The following is an 18,788-nucleotide window of genomic DNA, read 5'->3' on the forward strand; positions in this document are numbered from 1 at the left end:
TATGCCTGGTGTAATATATCAGGAAAATATGGGATGTAAAACTAAATAATTTTAGGTTTTATATATATATACACATACATTTAAAATATTTAAAAAATCATAAATAACTGTGTCAGTATCATATTCCACTATAATTTATCAAGCTTAGTAACAAAACTGTATTTTGTGTTCTTAAAAAAAAGAAATTTTGAGCAGAATAAGACAAAATTTACCTGGTTGAAATCTTGGTTTGAAAGAATGAGATGTCTTCCTAGCACTTAAATTTAAAATGCCCAAAAAAGTAACTCAGGGGACATTGTGTTTTCAATTGATTATTCATATGTAATATATTGAAGTAAGTGTATGTAAAGGGCTGTTTCCAAAAATAAGCAGAGCCACTGTTTGATCCAGTACATAAGCAATATCTCAACACATAGAAAAGATTATGAGGCTCTTATTTTATACTCTAGCTCGTTAATCTTGGTAATTTGAGTTCATAATTTGTATGAAATTATACGCTAAGTATTTTGACATTCAAAACCTCTTATTTGAACCAATGTTGCATTCAACATATCATGCAACACACAAAAATCAATATTTGTGTTATTTCAATATTTACTTTTTAAATTAAGAAATTAATTTATACATAATACCAACGTTTTAATTATCTACAATTTGATATCAAACGTATTGGCACACATTCATAAAATAGCAGTAGAATAAAATACTTAATGTCAGTCAATAAATGTAATGAAATGGCCTTTGACCTATATGCTTGCCATGACAGGGTTAACTAGGCCATACATTGATTTAAATACATTAAGCAGCTCAAAAATAATTTAAACAAGCCTTACAAACACAGCATTTTTTTATTTTACTCTTTGATATACAAACTGCTTTACACAACCTTTTTTTACAGACTAACAGCAACAAAGCATTGCTATTAATTAACTTAATTTCTGGGAAAGCAAATTAGCAAAAAATCAACTACACTTATATGTTAACTATAAAAAACATGCAAAAATTAAAACAATCAGTTATTCATTTTTAATACTTTTTGATTGATGTTTAAAAAATCTCAAATTTTATTGTAAATAAATTAACTAACATGTACCTGGGGTCTGTACAAACATGTTATGCTGATTATAATTCCAAACTTATTAACTGTATGCTGATGAAACTTAGTAAACTGTCAGTCAATATTACAAGTCTGTTGCTGTAAAGAAAAAATCAAACACATTAAAAGTTCTAGATATGTCTGTGAAATGCATAATTCAGACTGATGGTTTATATCAATAATAAAAATTTTGTCCAGTATGAAAATTTATTTACAAAACCTTAAACCTTTTTAATGCACATCTGTAGTTTTTCAGGTATCCCTGTATTTCTGTCTTTATTCATTCTAACATAACTGTGGAGAATTTAGCAATGTATGGTAATAAGAAATGCTGTAATACTGTGACATCAAATGTGTCCCATGTTGAAAGTTATTGTATACAAGTTCTTGATATGCACGCACTTACCTCACCTGTGGACACATTTACATTTGATAACTTGTAACAACCAATATGAATAGTTATAAAACATGACCAGACTTATAATTTGAGGAACCATTTTTCAATGTATCAAAAATATTCTCAATTAACATCATACATACTAAAAACTCATTTTTTAAAACAAATGGACTATGGAGAATAACTGAAAAGTCAAACTATAAAAAAAGCACTTCTGTTGAATTTTCATTTATGTTTTCATATAAAGTTGATTTATCATGTCTTTATTGGACATTTCTGATTTGTCACCTGACTCATCCAGCCAAAATTAGATGCTCCTTTGATTCCACCTTAATTTTCATGTTGTAAAAAGTTATTACAGTAATGTCAATCAGTGATTACTATAATAAGATACCAGTATTTCTCAACAATTTACTATTATATTTACATCAATTCCATATAAGAAAAATGAAACAAGCTCTTCTGATTTTACTAATGTAATCAGCTAATACGGGGAAAAAAAATTATTCATACCTTATACATTCAATAAATGGAAGTACTTGTATTTCACAAAATCTATGGGTTCATAAAATAGACTGGATATTTTTTCTCTACAAACACATAGTATTTTAGTGTCAAATTGAAGAATTCTGTAGAAAAACACTCCTAAAACATTTTTACTTTACTTAATAGATGTTTTATTCCTTGTAAACTAATAATGAATTCATCTACATAGAGGTAAAAAACTATGATTTTATTTCAAATCAGATGTAATATGCAGTGAAAGGTAATATAATGAAGAACTACTACATAAACACTTTTATTTCAAGTTTTAAACACTACTTTCTTTTTTCTTTCTTTTTTTCCAAGTTCTTAGGGTTTTGAATTTTCTGCACTTTTTTTGTGAAAATCCTGAGACATCTGAGAAAATGATTCTCCTCTCTCAGCAGCTTTTTTCCCACTGTAAATCATTCCAATACAGGCCAAGGCAGTGACAAAACAAAGAAAAATGTTGATTCTAATACGTGCCACATTACGAATTCTTTCCATTGTAGCTTGACTAAAAAAAAAAAAAATTTGTTTACAGTCAGAAAATAATTAACCTCAACAAGTAAACAAATTTTAGGCACAACAACAAAGGAATATACCTTAAAATGTACATAAACATCGTTTGTATCTTTTCAATTATTTTATTATATAATTGAACTTACATTTAAATTACTGTTAATACCTTGTCACTTTGTACATTTTTATCATTTCTTTTTTCCAAAATTTATACTTATAAGTGATGATTTTGTAATAATTCTCAATATTTTTTATCCATGGGTCATTCTTGATCAGATACATCCTTGCCTGAGGCAGCCAGCTCATGAGTAAGTAATGTAATTTGTTAATGTAATGTGAACTGCATCTTCCCTGAATGATTTACAATTTATAGTGGTGTGGATAGTAGTAATACATGGATCAAAGGGCAATACAACAATAAAATTTAATTATAACTAGATGTATACTGTTACGAACTTAGCTATTTAGGATAAAGAATGTAGGTTCATGTTACAATACAAAGCCATTCTTGAAAGAAAAGGTAATTTAGTTTAATTTGTTGTGGTTACAAGGTCGGTCAAATTGACCAATTCTGTTTTAAGATAGGGTAGAGGAAATAACAGATAACCTATAAAGATTTACTCAAAAGAAAAACTTTGAAATGCCTTTAGGATGTTTTATGGATTACACAAAGGAAATTTGATATTTTTGAGATAAGAAAAAGTATTTTTAATTTTAACATTAAAATTACTTTGCACATATACTATTCAAAACAAATACTCAATATATTCATGGACAAATCTTTATTTTACTGAAAATACTTCACTAAAAATATTTTTTGTATATGAAAGACTTGTAATATTAAAAGCTGAAATGTAGGAAACAATAAATACTACTCACGGAACAAAATCTGGCACTTCGACTACTGAAGGATACTTTTTATACCATACCAATAGTCGTTTCTCAAGGCCATTTGGACGGTGATAATTGAGACCTAGATGAAAGCACAAAAATAATTTCAATAAAGACGTGCTTTCGTCTAATTTTCCACATACAAATTTGAACTACATTAGATGTATTGAGCATTTTAACAAAAAAATTACCATTCATTTAGTCAAATGTAAAGATGTATCAAAATTAGACCTATTACCAATATTAATTACACTAGTAAAGAATTATTTGCACAATGTGGTATTCCATACACAAGCTTTTAACCTTCAACTGTTTTAACAATAAACATGTATCCAGATTGAACAGATATGCATACTCATTTAAATGAAAAACAAAATAATAATATTTCAATTTGAAATATGAATTCAATTTTGCCATAAGATATACTGTATCATGGAATGTTCAGATGTAGATGAATAAATTCCAATGTATACAGAGTATACTCTGTCTTTCCCTATGCAGAGTATACTTAGATATGGATATTAGTAAGTTAGCAACTCAGCTAGTGTCTTTTCCACTTAGCCAAACACAATATTCATTAACTCAACAATGTTATAAGCATAATAAATACATGACAGTATGCTCGAACAGTTCCTTTAATGACGTACTTTATAGCTAAGTATTATACACTGTGTGTACCCTACTTAACTAGTTTTACACATGTACCTTGTAACAGATGCTTTTCGACTGAGGAGGAAAACATAAATATACCATTAATTATGATTTCATACAGCCATATGTTTCACATTACTTTGGTCAATGTATATTTCAATTTTTAACTATAAACCAAGAATCTCTCAAAATGTTCACAATTACTAATTCCATGTACAATATATAAATCATAAAATAATCCACATGACTATAATTAAAAAAACATAAAAGAAAGTCGTAAAATAATTTTACACCCATATGTTATGCAATAAGATAAAACTTTTCAAATTCATACAAAATAATCTTACAACCTTCACAACAGAGCATACGTTCAAAAATATAAAAGTAAAAACACTTTAATGACAAGCACAAAATAGTGGTCTATACACAAACTATAATCACTATGTTTAAGACATAAAACCTGAAATAAAAACGTGGTCCTTAATAAAGTATTTAAAAAGTGACAATTTACAAATGTAATAAAGAAACAGTACACACAGTTGGCAACTGTTACAGACTCAGCTTGATCAGTTTTATGTTTCTCCACGGATGCTAACGTTACTCCATCAGACATAGACTGAGGTTCCATTGATAGATTAGCTTCCAACTCAGGATGCTCATTCCCAAAAGACTTCACACCTAGACCCTAGGTAAACTCCAGTATATCTGATATATTGGCTAACAATTCTACTTCACATATGGGCTCCACTAGGTTGTAAGTCAAGCTAGTTCTACAAACTTTGAATCAGTGAAAAAGTCCAGCTCCTCATCAAAAAGAAAATCCTAAACACAACAATAGTTATCAAATCCTCCTTCATTCATACAGCTCAAAAAAGATGTGGAAAATCAAACACACAAGAACAGTAAAATACCACTGTCTAGTTGAAAAATGTGCAACTAAAATGGTCAAGGATTCAATCTCATATAATGAATGTAAAGCTGAAAACAAAGTGTGATGAATTTGAATTAATAAAAATGTTAGCCAGGTATCATTATAGTTCTATCTGTCCAGTTACAATTATATTTTGATCAAAAAACTGCCTCTAGAGACAAGAGTAATTATAGAATTACCTTGGTCAAGCAACATTTCTATTAAGTTCATGTCCTATTCATTAAGAGACAATGTATCCCTAACTCTGGTTTTGGGGAGTCTCCACTTGATTGAAACATATTTCTCTGCTTCCTCCTATTCCAATTCCCATGACAACAGCACACACAACTTACTCTTTGACTCAGAAACATTTATTCCAATACCATCTAAATGTTATATAAGAAGCATATGGTTCCAAAAGGGAAGAAATGGGGTTCAGACTGCAAAACTGGCTCCTAAACACCAAGCAACTTGTGATAGCAGACACTATACTACTAACTATTAAAATCTAATGAAGTTTTTATTATCTTTCTCTTGCAACTTTCTTCCGGGTGCAAATTCAGTACTAGCTACGTCTATTCTTCAAAGCTTCACCACATAGGTGTTAACATCCCCTCACCCTTCAGCACACTTTCAGCCTGTATTTTCATGCATCTTTAAATGGACCTTTTACTGAAATAATGTTAAGAAAATATTTAGAAAAACTGTGCACTTATAAAATGTTTCAATCCACCTGACTAAACATGTTCCATTATAACCAAATAAATCACTTGATACACCAAGATTATTAAGGGGTTGGGTTATATTTCATTGTAACTCAAGGTTACATTTGTTATTGCAGTCAAAGCTACTATCTGTGAAATACACTTACTACTAATGATTTCATCCACTCATAAACATTTCAATTTGACCCAAATGAAATATTTTTCACTAACTTTGCTAAAAAAACAACAGATAGAACTGTTATTTCATTCAAACATAGTGTGAAGTTCTCCTCACATGAAATTTAATTTCATGCTGAACCTTTCAATATCAAAACTGAAACATTCTTTCACTAGCATTTAATGAAAATCATAGGTGCACTGTATCTTCAAGCTTACAAGAGTGTAATAATGGTAAACTCATATCACAAAGTATGAACATCCAGATCAAATTCTTTGTTTCTATTCATATGTTTCTTAATAGTTATGTTCTTTGTGTAAATTAATTCATATTATTGCAATGGACATGAACGACTTCATTTATTGTTCATACATGCCTGTAAGACTACACACATACTAATTCATTCATGTATACTAATATATATATATATTTCATCACACATTGGCAATAACTTTAAATAGACTATCCCTCACAAATTACTTCTCTTGCTGAATTTAGGATCAATAATTGTGCTGTTATTACAGTATATATCAATATAAACTCAGGAGAAAAATTTCACATACAGATGCCACATGCTTCTCACGCAGACGAAGCAAGGTCCAGTGAGAATCTTGCAGTATTCTATGTACAAGTCTCACCATTCAGTGAGTAATTTAGTTGATTTTTCAAACTCCTGACCATCATCTCATTACATTACATACACTACTCATTACATCTATTGGAATCAGCTTTCCTAGCTTCTAGATCATGTTAAATACTAGCCATATTGATTTAAAAAGCCATCAGCTGTTTGACCTCTTCTTGGAGCTGGCTTGCTTACCTCTAAATTTGATGCTATCCTTACTCATAAGTACTCTCAGCGATTTCCTCATCTTCTAGGTTGCACATAGATACAACAATGCTCTTCTCCTCCTCCTCTGACTCACTGGACCACAAGAATGATCCTGTCCAGCTAGAGCCAAGAGTCTTTTAAGCAGTTAATACATATTAAAGCTGTACCCAGTTTCAACTCTGGTACATCCATTCTCTTAGCCACTCCACAGAATCATACCAAAGGTGCAATTCATCTTCATATGTGGCCAAATCTCTCTCTGGTAGTTCTGTTCTGAACCTTGAAATTGGTCTGATGACTTGATTTTCCACCAGATTGAACTTTGAATCAACTCAGCAAAAACTGTCTCAAAGTTTAATAGCTGTACTTTTCTCAAGCATTTTATGGTTTCTATGGCTGGACCATCTAGACCAAGGGTGGGCAACTCATGGCAACTGGACATGTGTGGCCAGTTCAAGTTTAGGAATCAACTTTTTCTATCATTTATTTTTCTATTGCAAATTTGGTAATCAGCAACTGCACTGCCTCACATCATCGATAATGGTGCGTGCTTCACCACTGCCACAAATCTGCCTATTTTGTAACATCAGTCTGATTTAGATGTTTGTTATCGAGTGTGCATTGTTTTACATGTGCTTGCAAACATATTTTTATTGTGCAACTTTCAAGTGTTTAAATGTATTTTGTTTTTAATTCCATAATAGGGATAAGTGGATAATTCAAAAACGAAAAAATCCAGATGACAGTGAACACTCAGAAAATAAAGACAATTTAACTGATTCTGGCATCACCGCCAAAAAGAGAATGACGCATGACTCAAAAAACATGAAACAAGAATTTAAAGAAAGTTGGAGTTGAAGTTTGCAGTGACTGAAGCAAATACTAAGCCAGTGTTTCTTTTGTGTAACAAAGGTTTTAGGAATAATAAAGTATGCAACCTTAAGCAACACTTTTAACAAATTTCACAACGAATTTGATGTAAAATTTCCACTTGATAGCAAAAATCGTATGAATGAAATTAGATGTCTGAAAGCACAACTTCGTGAATAAAAGAGAGGCCTAAAAAGATTTTTATCACTGACATAACTAGTTACATTAGCTAGCTATAAAGTAGCTTGGATTCTAGCTCAAAAAAAAAAATTCTGATGCTGAACTAGTGAAAGAAATACTGATTGTGGTCATTGAAACTCTGTTGGAGAATTATGATTCAATAATAAAAGATGATTTTCTTCAAAAAGTAAATAATTTGCAATTAAGTCAAAAAACAATTGCCTGCAGAATGCTCAGTTAGCAAAAGACAGAAAATCAGATGCTTGAACAACTAAAAGACTGTTTTCATTTTTCTTTAGCACTAGATGAGTCTACAGATGTTAGTAACACTACACAGTTGATATTTTGGGTTTGATATGTAACTTCAGATTTTCAAGTGAGGGAAGAAATGCTTGACCTTTGTGGATTACGAGATTGAACATGTGGAAAAAATATCTTTGAAAAATTTTTTGAAATGTCAAAAAAAATTCAATCTGGACTTTAAGAAACTGGTTTCTGTCACAACAGACAGTGCTCCCACCATGACTGGGGAAAATTAGGATTCATTTCTCTTTTAAAGCAGCATTTAATTGAAAATAATGTGAAGTCCACACTGCCATTTTTCCATTGCATTTTGCACCAGGAAAATTTATGTGCTCAGATGTCTAGAAGTGATAAATTGAAAAGTTTTATGGACATTGTTGTAAAAATTGTGAATTATATTAGAAGTTGAAGCTCTCTCAGCCATCAACTGTTTGTTCAGTCTTTGAAGAAAAGCAGCAACTGTATTTTTGATGATCTATAGATTTTGCATATGTAAGATGGTTAAGTAGAGGAAAAGTCTTGGAACGAGTTACTTCCTTATTTCCTAAAATAAAAGAGTATCTTATTGAAAAATGTAAGATTGAGAATTTCCCTGAAATTGAAACTTTGTCATGGCAGTGTGATTTGCACTTTCTGTGCGACATGATGACTCGTTTGAATAATTTGAATATGAAGCTTCAGGGAAGAGATAAAATAATAAGCGAGCAATCACAGCCTATTCATGAATTTCAATTAAAGCTAAACCTCCTTGTGGAAGAATTACAAAAGAATGATTTGACACATTTTTCAAAGTTGAAAAGTTTTCTAGAAAATAATAAAGACTGTGACTTCTCTGATGCTAAAGATGATTTCTATGTAAACTGGATCAAAAACTTATCTCAAATTTGACTTAGGAACTTTCAGTAAGGAAATTACATCTTTTTTGTCTTCAAATCCACACTTATCCAAAGACAGAAAAGATGCAATTCCCTTACTGAAATTTCCTAACAGATCATGCAAAAATTCAAATGTTAATTTCAAATTTGCAAGGTAGAACACATAAAAAGGTAAACAAAAATGTTCTGTCAGAGAGATGTGGCTCACTATTCTGATAAATGAGTCTTTCAAATTTAAAGATAGGAATTTCAAAATTATTTTCCATGTTTGGATCCACATGGGCGCATGAGTCAACATTTTCTACACTAGATTTTCTCAAATCTAGATACAGATCTTGGCTTACTGACAGATTTAGAAGCAGAGCTAAGATGCTCATTGAACATAGACATTAAGCCAAAGTTCACAAAACTTGTTGTTGAAAACCCCCATCAATTTTCACATTGAAGGTTAGTTGAAATGCAATTATTTTGATTAAACTAACATCTTTCAATTTTCTTTTAATAGTGTGGCCAATGTTGTTTTCATTAGCCATAGTTGTGGCCACTTGAAAAATAAGTTGCCCACCCCTGATCTAGACTCAAGATTAGATGTTGTTCAGTCTGTTTTAGAAACCAGCCATTTCACACAGTTATATCCAACTTAAATGGTCCCTATCTTCCTTCAATGAATCTTTAAATGCTAGGGGTGTCTTATTTTACCTTACTAACAGGGAACCATGGTCATGGCCAGAAGCTTTTCCTCATGACTCTATGGCTAAGATGTTCTTAGTGTCACAGAAATAATATGGTAGAGACTCTGAGAGACTTTGATTCTTATACAAGTAGTCAAACCTTAGTTCAGAGTGGCAGATGAGTTGCTACTGGCAGCTCATCCATCACTTCTGTGCTACCCACTCCTTGACCCACAGTTCTCTCAGCAATATACATCCCATCGTTTAGAGGCCCAGCACTGCCCTGTGGTGCAGCTACTTCACACCTGACAGTGTCAAATGTTATCCATTAATAACACCTCCAATATCTCCTTGGTATTTTTAGGTTACTTTGACAAGAGATGGGGTTGGGTTGTTCAAGTTGGTAAAGGACTGATACAGATTTCCCCACCTAATCTCAGACTCACCAGATTCCACACCACTACAATGATCCTCAGTTATTCATGCTTCCTCTTCCTCTGAACTAAAAAAAATAAACTGCCATACATGGTACAGCAGATACTAGTGGTTCTTCCCAAATCATTGGCTGAAATGATTGGAACAAGAAAGAAGTCATCAGCAAAATTCAATGTCCAGTACAAAAACTGTACTAGACCCAACAAACCACTCAAGCAGCTGTCTTCCTTCAACAACAAACTTTTCTTCTTAATCATAAGTCCTTCAAGCTGTGAAATGACAATTATGATAACAGTTTTTTTTTAAGAAACTTGATAAAGACAAAAATATGGGAAAAATTGCAACAAATTATCCTAAGGTCACAGCACCAATGCTCTTTCCTCCATTCACTCTATCCAAGTTAAACTAGTTATCCTTTGAGTTATGAGATAGTTCTGTTGATTAATAGTTGAATACATGAGAATGAAATAAAATGAATAGAAAGTAAATACAACGAACAATCTATTAAATGATTCAAACACAGCGTGTTTACTTTGAGAAATGTTGAACTGCCACTTTTATTGACAAGAACTGTTTTCTTCAAACTGCATTTTATGACTGATACCTTCTATAAGTGTTTCTCTCAACAGTATTTACAAGATTCACCAAAAGCAACTAGCACTATGCTACTGACATGAACATAACAAAGGCTGTAACTCCTTTGTGTCACTTGACCTACTTTTGGAAGTTACTGCTATTTACACCCTTACATAATATGCAACATTACAGCCATAACTCTCATGAACAAAACAGGTATTATCTTTGGAGAATGACAGAGGAAATGAGAACAATCAATGTAATGTCTTTCTTGGCTATGTGTATAAAAATGTACAAACATGGAATAAATGGTGAATTTAAAACATTACTTTGTTGAATTAAAAGAGCAGAAAAGCATAGTATATGTATATATATAACACTAATTATTTTAACGGTAGATAATTCTGTTCATTTTTTAGTGAACATCGAAGTAACAAAAATAACTTTTCTATTGCAAGTAGATACATGAAGGGCAGTTTTACCTAAAGCTATTTTGGAAAACAAATGAAAATTATTTGCAGTGTCTACATATGAATATTGCTAAAAGCCATAAATACATTGAACTTTAGAAGCAATTAAGTTTTTGCATTTGTTACAAAGGATCATCACGTAGTGTATGATTTAACTGAAACAATTAACATTTTTTCAATGAAAAGCAATTATCCGAAATTAGTTTTTAAACCACTTCCTCATAAAAGCATTTGAAAAGCATTGTAGTAAACAATATTCTGGTCTTAAAACCACAACATACACAAACCTTTTTCAGTTTTACATACAGAAGTTCTCCAAATATTCCTGGCTTGAAAATGTTTAAAAAAATTGAGGTTTTGGTGTCTTAAAAAAGGCATACAGAATACTTCTAGTTTTCTTGCTCCAGGCATCTTCAGAGCATGTGAGGTAGCTGTAATAAAATCAAAATGAACATTAACAATATTCTCAAAAGGTCGACCCTCACAGGACACATCAGAATAAAACTGACCAAAAAGTGCTTTCCATATGTAATTATATAAACAAAAAACATCTCAATGGTTACCTATTACCCTTAGATTTTATTCTTACCAATACATACTCTCAAATCTTGAATATAACCTAAGTATTTTATAAGGAAATGTGCTTCACATGATATCTAAATAGCAATGATGAGAATAGAAAATTTGATTAAAAAAAGAAAAAAATGATGCAAAAAAGCATTAAATGTCATAATAAAATCAGTAAAATGTCTTAATTTGGTAAAAAATAAATAATCATATGCAAAATCTTAATATAGAAGACTGTAACTCAAATCTTGTTTTAAATACTGAAGATATTGTTGGAAATACAGTATAAGTACACTTGGGTACTAGTGATCATAAGTTACCACTGGCTTTTATATTAAAACCAATGTTTAAACTATTAAAGACTCTGTTTCAGAAACTGCAAACAACTGAAAGAAAATTAATGACTGTTTAGTTTCTAACTACAAGAAATGTTTTTCACATTTCTTTCCCACTTACCAACATCGGTTTCTATAAAAACGCAATGCATACACGATTTCTATCTGCGGTTTCAGAAAAAGTGGTGAAAAATTTATGAAATAAAATACAAAAAAAACGAAAAACGTATTGTGGGTATCATTTAAGTTAAAAATAAAAATATACAAAAAGAAAGTATGTATAAATGTAGTGTTACAAGAAACCTATAAAAATAAAATTATTTATTTCACTTTTAGCTTTGTACGTCATTCCAAAACAAACAAGCTGGTTTAAGCCTAAGAGAAAATAGTATTATATACTGTTTGTTTGTTTTTTGAATTTCGCACAAAGCTACTCGAGGGCTATCTGTGCTAGACGTCCCTAATTTAGCAGTGTAAGACTAGAGGGAAGGCAGCTCGTCATCACCACCCACCGCCAACATTTGGGCTACTCTTTTTACCAACGAATAGTGGGATTGACCATCACATTATAACGCCCACACGACTGGGAGGGCGAGTATGTTTGGTGCAACGGGGATTCGAACCCGCAACCCTCGGATTAGAGTCGAACGCTTTAAACCACCTGGCCATGCCGGGCCGTTTAAGAATGAATAATGAATTATACGTGCTGATAACCACCAAACACTACCCATAAGTTTCTTAGGTTGAGTGTGTGTTTTGTTATAGCAAAGCCACATCCGGCTATCTGCTAAATCCACCGAAGGAAATCAAGCCCCTGATTTTAGCGTTGTAGATTCTTAGGATGAAGAACTAGCTTTGGCATATGTTTTGCTGCTTCTTCATAGTCAAGCTACTGTCTGGATCATCGTCGATTGTCGTAAAGAATCTATTTTTCATCAAAGGTGACAATTATATGGATAAACGGGTCGTTTTCTTTCCAAGTAAGGAGTGAGGAACAAATTTTAACTCGTCTTGTTTGATGGTTTTCAGTCAATTCATGAGGTAACTATTTATCGAGCTTTTTCATCTCACGAATTGCTTCAAGATATTAGAAACTGTTGAAAACGGAACATTAAGTTTATCGGAAAGTTCTCTCACAGTTTGACGAGTATCTGATTCAATTGAGGCCTTCAATTCTTCTTTATTGATGGCTGATTGAGGGCGACCCAGAAGCTTATTTTTAAAGCTTGTGTCACCAGAGCGAAATCTCTTAAACTTAAACCAACGCTGTGTTGTGCGCTCATTAGCTGTGTCATGACTAAATGCATGATTGACATTACGATCTGCTGTCGCATTATCGTGACCAAGCTTGAACTCATACAAGAAAATTAAACGAACATCAGTTTTATTCACAATCACAAAAATCAATAAAAATATGATTTAGTTTCTAAAATAAGAAAAATAACGTGGTCTTGTAATGAACCAAACAATATACTATGTTATTCTGACAAACTTACGATAATATTTCTTTTTCACCTACTAAAAATCGAGTTTCAAAAACCTTGAAAATTTACTAATATGAAATTACAAAATAAAATGAAATAAAACTTGTAAAATTCACAAAACACGTCAAAATACTATTTACAAAAAGCAAAAGAAGTAAAAAGAAGCGAATTTCTAAAATATTTGCTGAACAATTTGTTTGTTTTTAAGCACAGAGCTGTATTAGGTGCTATCCTTATTCTATCCTTTATAGATATCAAAACCAGTATTTTTACACATAAACCATCAGACTTGTCGTGGATCCACCAAGAAGACGATGAAATAATAAAAATAACGCAATAATCCTTTGAAAAGCTAACATTGAAATGAAAGATGAATAAATTAAAAACAAAAATAATTTAAAAGTAAAATATACTTTAAAATAAAACTCTTTGTTTAGTAAATATAAAAAATCTTCACATAATAAAAGAACAGAACATAACCATTTGGGCTGTGATCAGACCTTTGTGACACTTGGATGAGTTTCACAATAACTTTAGTTCCAGAAAAGTCCTCTTGAAACCAATGCATTCTCTCATAGTCAGCCCTGTAGCCACTGCCCATTTCCCGTCAGTGACTGCATGTTTGACAGTCAGTAAGTTACACATCTTAATCATGCAGCTCTCACTCTATTTTGGCAAGCGTTAGATTTACTCTCGAAATCTTAGGGATTAAAACGTAATCAGAGACATCTGGAGTAAAAAGTGCACTAATTTTTCCTAATAGTGATAACGTACGTTTCACATAATAATTGGAGGTGTTTTAGAAAACGTACTGTAGTGAAATGTTTAGGTATACTCTGTGTTTTCTACCTGCTTGCAGAATAAAGAGATTAAAAAAAATTCTTTTGTATAGTTTCTTTGTTGTAATGGCAGTAATACATGGTCCAGAAATTACTTTGTTCTAATTGTTTTGTTTCCTTTTTCTCAATAGTCGGTAAAATTTATCCTGTCCGAGAGGTTATTGCAGATTAAAAGTATTAGCACTGTACTATTCTTTGCTGGCTACATATATCTTTATATAAACGTCACAGTCAACTTATGCTGTGATGAATAAAAGGTCATGATGTGGTACTATTTACTAGACAACGAAAGTAAGTTGACATGTTAATATCCAGAACGTTTTCTCTAAAATTTATAGAGTTTTGTTTTCGTTTATTTTTGAATTTCGGGCATGCCTGGCATGGCCAAGCGCGTAAGGCGTGCGACTCGTAATCCGAGGGTCGCGGGTTCGCGCCTGCGTCGCGCTAAACATGCTCGCCCTCCCAGCCATGGGGGTGTATAATGTGCCGATCAATCCCACTATTCGTTGGTAAAAGAGTAGCCCAATAGATGGCGGTAGGTGGTGATGACACGCTGCCTTCCCTCTAGTCTTACACTGCTAAATTAGAGACTGCTAGCTTTGCCCGAAATCCTGTTTTTTGGAATTTCGCACAAAGCTACTCGAGGGTTATTTGTGCTAGCCGTCCCTAATTTAGCAGTGTAAGACTAGAGGGAAGGCAGCGTGTCATCACCACCCACCGCCATCTATTGGGCTACTCTTTTACCAACGAATAGTGGAATTGACCGTAACATTATAAAGCCCCCCACGGCTGAAAGGGCGAGCATGTTTGTTGCGAGTGTGATTCGAACCCGCGACCCTCGGATTACGAGTCGAACGCCTTAACACACTTGGCCGTGCCGGGCCATTTATAGAGTGAAGACTTACTATTAGGATTACTTCTTTTAGTTTGATAGGGGTTTGTCTAGAGAGAGAGAGAGAAAAAGCTGCGGAACTAACCACAGCCTTTATAAGTAACTGTCTTTAAGTGTATTCTAGCATTAAGCTCCGTTTTCATTTTGTGTGTTCGATAATATCTGTTTTCATTTTTATCAGTTTTGTCCACAATCAATATTTCCTGAACAAACTTGTATTTATTTGAACCATCTATCTAAAACTTGCTGGGAAATTAGCAGTTTTTCTCTCAAAAACACCACAAAGAGTAAGTTATAAACATTTATTGTCTGTAAATAAGAATTCAATAAGTTATTTATTGTTACAAGTGAAATTTATCGCATTTACTGAATTACTCGGTCGAATAGTCAAAGAAATCTACAAGTACGTTTTTGTAATTTAAATAACATTAGTATCGTAGTCTCCATTGAAACGTTGTTCGTCAATCTACAATTTGTATCAAAAATGAATGAAGCCTGTAATATGCTTTATCGAAAATTAATACCAAATTCTTGTCATTGCTAAATTCGAAAATATCTTAACCAAGCAATCCAGAAAAATCTGCTGAATGATAAAATACGTTACAATAATATTTCCATGAAAAGGGGTCAAAGATCGTCTGGAGGAAGTTAGCTGTTTTAAGCACTCATACCACTTTATGGTAGTGTGTTGTTTGTACATTCTACAATTACCTATAATGGGTGTTATAATCGGGACAATCAACTGTGCTTTTAGATTAAAAGTAGCTACTCAAAAGGAGGGTGATGCTGACTAATTAAAATCCCTAAAACAAGCCGTTATAAACGAGGAATGAATATGCACACAACTTAAAAAGGGGATATTAGTCAGTAGCATGATAATTTAATTAAAATTTAAATCATCTCTACACCCATTAATCACTAGCAGGCATAACACGTAACGTTTAATTTTGTTGGTTTCCGCTTTTATGAAATAAGAAAAAAACAACGGTTTCGTACTATTTGATTTACATACTGATAATTATAACAGTTTGTGAAATTCATTTCTGTTTGTTTGTTTGTTTTGAATTTTGCCCAAAATACTCGATCGCTATCTGCGCTAGCCGTCCCTAATTGAGCAGTGTAAGACTAGAGAGAAGGCAGCTAGTCATCACCATCCACCGCCAACTCTTTGACTACTCTTTTACCAACGAATAGTGGGATTGATCGTCACATTATAACGCCCCCACGGCTGAAAGGGCGATCATGTTTGGTGTGACCGTGATTTGAACCCGCGACCCTCGGATTACGAATCGAACGTTTTAACGCGCTTAGCCATGTCGGGCCGAAATTCATTTCTAATAAAATAGTAAGTCATAAGTCATGCCAGCGAGCCAATCAAATAACCAAAATTGGGATTGCTAGCAAGCATAACATTAAACATTTTTTTGGTGGTATCCTTTGTATTTGGGTTGTGCACGAGTCTTAGGAGTCCAGTACCACTGTGTCGTGTATGTAACTAGATTATTTTCACAGGGCCCCCAAAAGTGTTTTCTTTTAAGAGTAAATAAAAACAAAATTAAGAGCAAAAACTATTTTTATTTCTTGCTTTTGAACTTCATTGTTGCCCAAGCAAGGCTCTAGCAAGAAGGTTGATAGATCGCAAAATAAAAGTATTTTAACGTATGGTAAAGCCCGTATGTAATTGCACATATTCATTTACGTACTATATTTTAAACTTATTCTGATATTGACTACAAAATATTTATGGTTGTGTTTTAAACTTAATACTTTCTTTTAGTGTTAAATGTTATGGTACTTAAAGCAGCATAACGTTTTTCCAGATAAAAGAAAAGAAAACTTTATTGCACTCCTTTTAGTGCGGAAAAATTTGTATCACCGCTTCACGTAAACAAAAAATTACACAATACGAAAAATTGCGCAACTAACTGCTTATTTGATAAGGGTAGGATACTGGTGCAGTGTTAATGATATTCTAATTACAAAGTGTTTAGCTCCGAGTTTTTATTATTAGTATATAGTTCTTATTCAGAAATTTGTTACATACGTCACGTAATACCAATAATATCACGTTGTTTATGATGGCGTTGTGTCGAGCATTTTGCAGAATTATATCTTTGGTAAAACATGGGAAAAACGGAACCTTGGCATGTACTTCCAGTGGAACTTCAGTTTATCAGTATCATGCTAATGTAAGTTTATAATATTATTAACACGTTGATATTTTGCTTCAAGCAGAGTTCACTTCCTCTTGTTCATCCTTAAACCTGTAACTAACAAAACTCTTGCTTGAAAGTGTTAGTCATTCTACTAAATTTTAACTCTTTTAAATCAGAAATAAAAACTAAAGATACAACTAATTTACTGAATAAATAATCATTAAACATTAGTCTGAGTTTGTTACTTTTACTGAACTTATTCAGTTTGTGATGCACACAGCACAGTATTAGCATATATAAGCACTTTATCAATATCTTTGTAATTTGTAAAATTTTTAATTGTATGCTTGATACTGTTTAACCTGTTTGCCTTACTTCAGTCTGTCAGAATAGTTTCCCAGTCAATCTATTGAATTAAAGAAGCATTTTCATAAACAGTTAAAAAATAAAATACTTGTTATAATTCATTCAAATACTTATTATATATCTTATCTGTAAAATTTCTTTTATTATTCTGGTTCATTACTCCTTTCAATGTAAATATACATTTATGGGGAAAATTTGGTTCTTCAAGGCTGTCCTTTCACACTTATGCTCATATCAATATGAGTATTCTAACTATAGAATGTTGGACCATTAAGAGATTTAAATTGGAACTGGTTGTCAGTATAGGGAAAGAGCAATTGTTAATTGATATTTTCATAAATCTAAACTTTGGAAGGACTTTGAAATCTTGCAGGCAATAGAAATCGAAGAACAGTGATCGAGTGTTTGGCCAAAAAACTCACGAGTTCTGAGGCACAAATTTCGCAGCAACGCGGTGCATCTTCAATTTTTTGGTCAAAATCTCGTAACAAGATCCAACTGATATCCCACACTCTTCAGCAAGCTCCATGACAGTCAGACGTCGATTTTCCCGCACCAGGGTGTTGATTTTGTCGATGTGTGGGTCGTCAGTTGACGTGGAAGGACGTCCAGGACGCTCATCATCTTCAATGGACTGTCGACCATCCTTAAAACGTTCATGCCACTTGAAACATGCCGTACGCTTCATCACCGTAAGCCGTGTTAAGCATAGCAAAAGTTACAGTCGCAGATTTTCCAAGTTTAACACACAATTTCACAGTGAGTCGTTGCTCCTTCAGGTCATTCATTCTGAAATCTGCCAAACGAAAAAAAATCGCACTTCACTTAAAACCGCGTAGCTAATACACAAATGAAGATATCTGCAATCAGGAAATGGCGTCATAATCAGCTTATCTGTGCAAACCTGGCGACACCAAGCGGATTCCCCTGGAACCAACTGGAGCCACGCAATTCAAACAGTCCACGTATTTTTTTAACAGACCTCGTAAAAGCCTTTGTTGTAATGTTTGGTAGCTTTGTGAAAAGAGCAAATAAAATTTTTGGATCTGTTTATAGAAATTTTGAG

General features: G+C 32.7%; 2 protein-coding genes across 3 annotated transcripts in view; one reads left to right on the forward strand and one right to left on the reverse strand.

Moving 5' to 3' along the window:
• Positions 1 to 829: 829 nt before the first annotated feature.
• LOC143258606 (UPF0389 protein CG9231-like) lies at positions 830 to 12,256 on the reverse strand. Of its 2 annotated transcripts, none has more exons than XM_076517810.1 (4): positions 12,107 to 12,256; positions 11,371 to 11,514; positions 3,417 to 3,510; positions 830 to 2,532 (listed from the first exon to the last, which is right to left on the reverse strand). In XM_076517810.1, the coding sequence occupies exons 1-4, from the start codon at positions 12,135 to 12,137 to the stop codon at positions 2,346 to 2,348; spliced, it is 456 nt and encodes a 151-aa protein (XP_076373925.1). In that variant the 5' UTR covers positions 12,138 to 12,256; the 3' UTR covers positions 830 to 2,345. The 2 variants fall into 2 exon arrangements, with proteins under 2 accessions (XP_076373925.1, XP_076373926.1); XM_076517811.1 differs by having other exon boundaries at positions 11,971 to 12,111.
• A 4,830-nt stretch (positions 12,257 to 17,086) lies between these two features.
• Positions 17,087 to 18,788, forward strand: part of IscU (Iron-sulfur cluster assembly enzyme) — a 32,157-nt gene continuing 30,455 nt past the window's right edge. The window contains exon 1 of the mRNA XM_076517818.1: positions 17,087 to 17,389. Coding sequence (XP_076373933.1) covers positions 17,276 to 17,389 — 114 coding nt within the window. The 5' untranslated portion in view covers positions 17,087 to 17,275. The remainder of the gene's footprint in view (positions 17,390 to 18,788) is intronic.

This window comes from Tachypleus tridentatus, chromosome 8 (genome assembly GCF_004210375.1).
Source record: "Tachypleus tridentatus isolate NWPU-2018 chromosome 8, ASM421037v1, whole genome shotgun sequence".
NCBI lineage: Eukaryota > Metazoa > Arthropoda > Merostomata > Xiphosura > Limulidae > Tachypleus > Tachypleus tridentatus.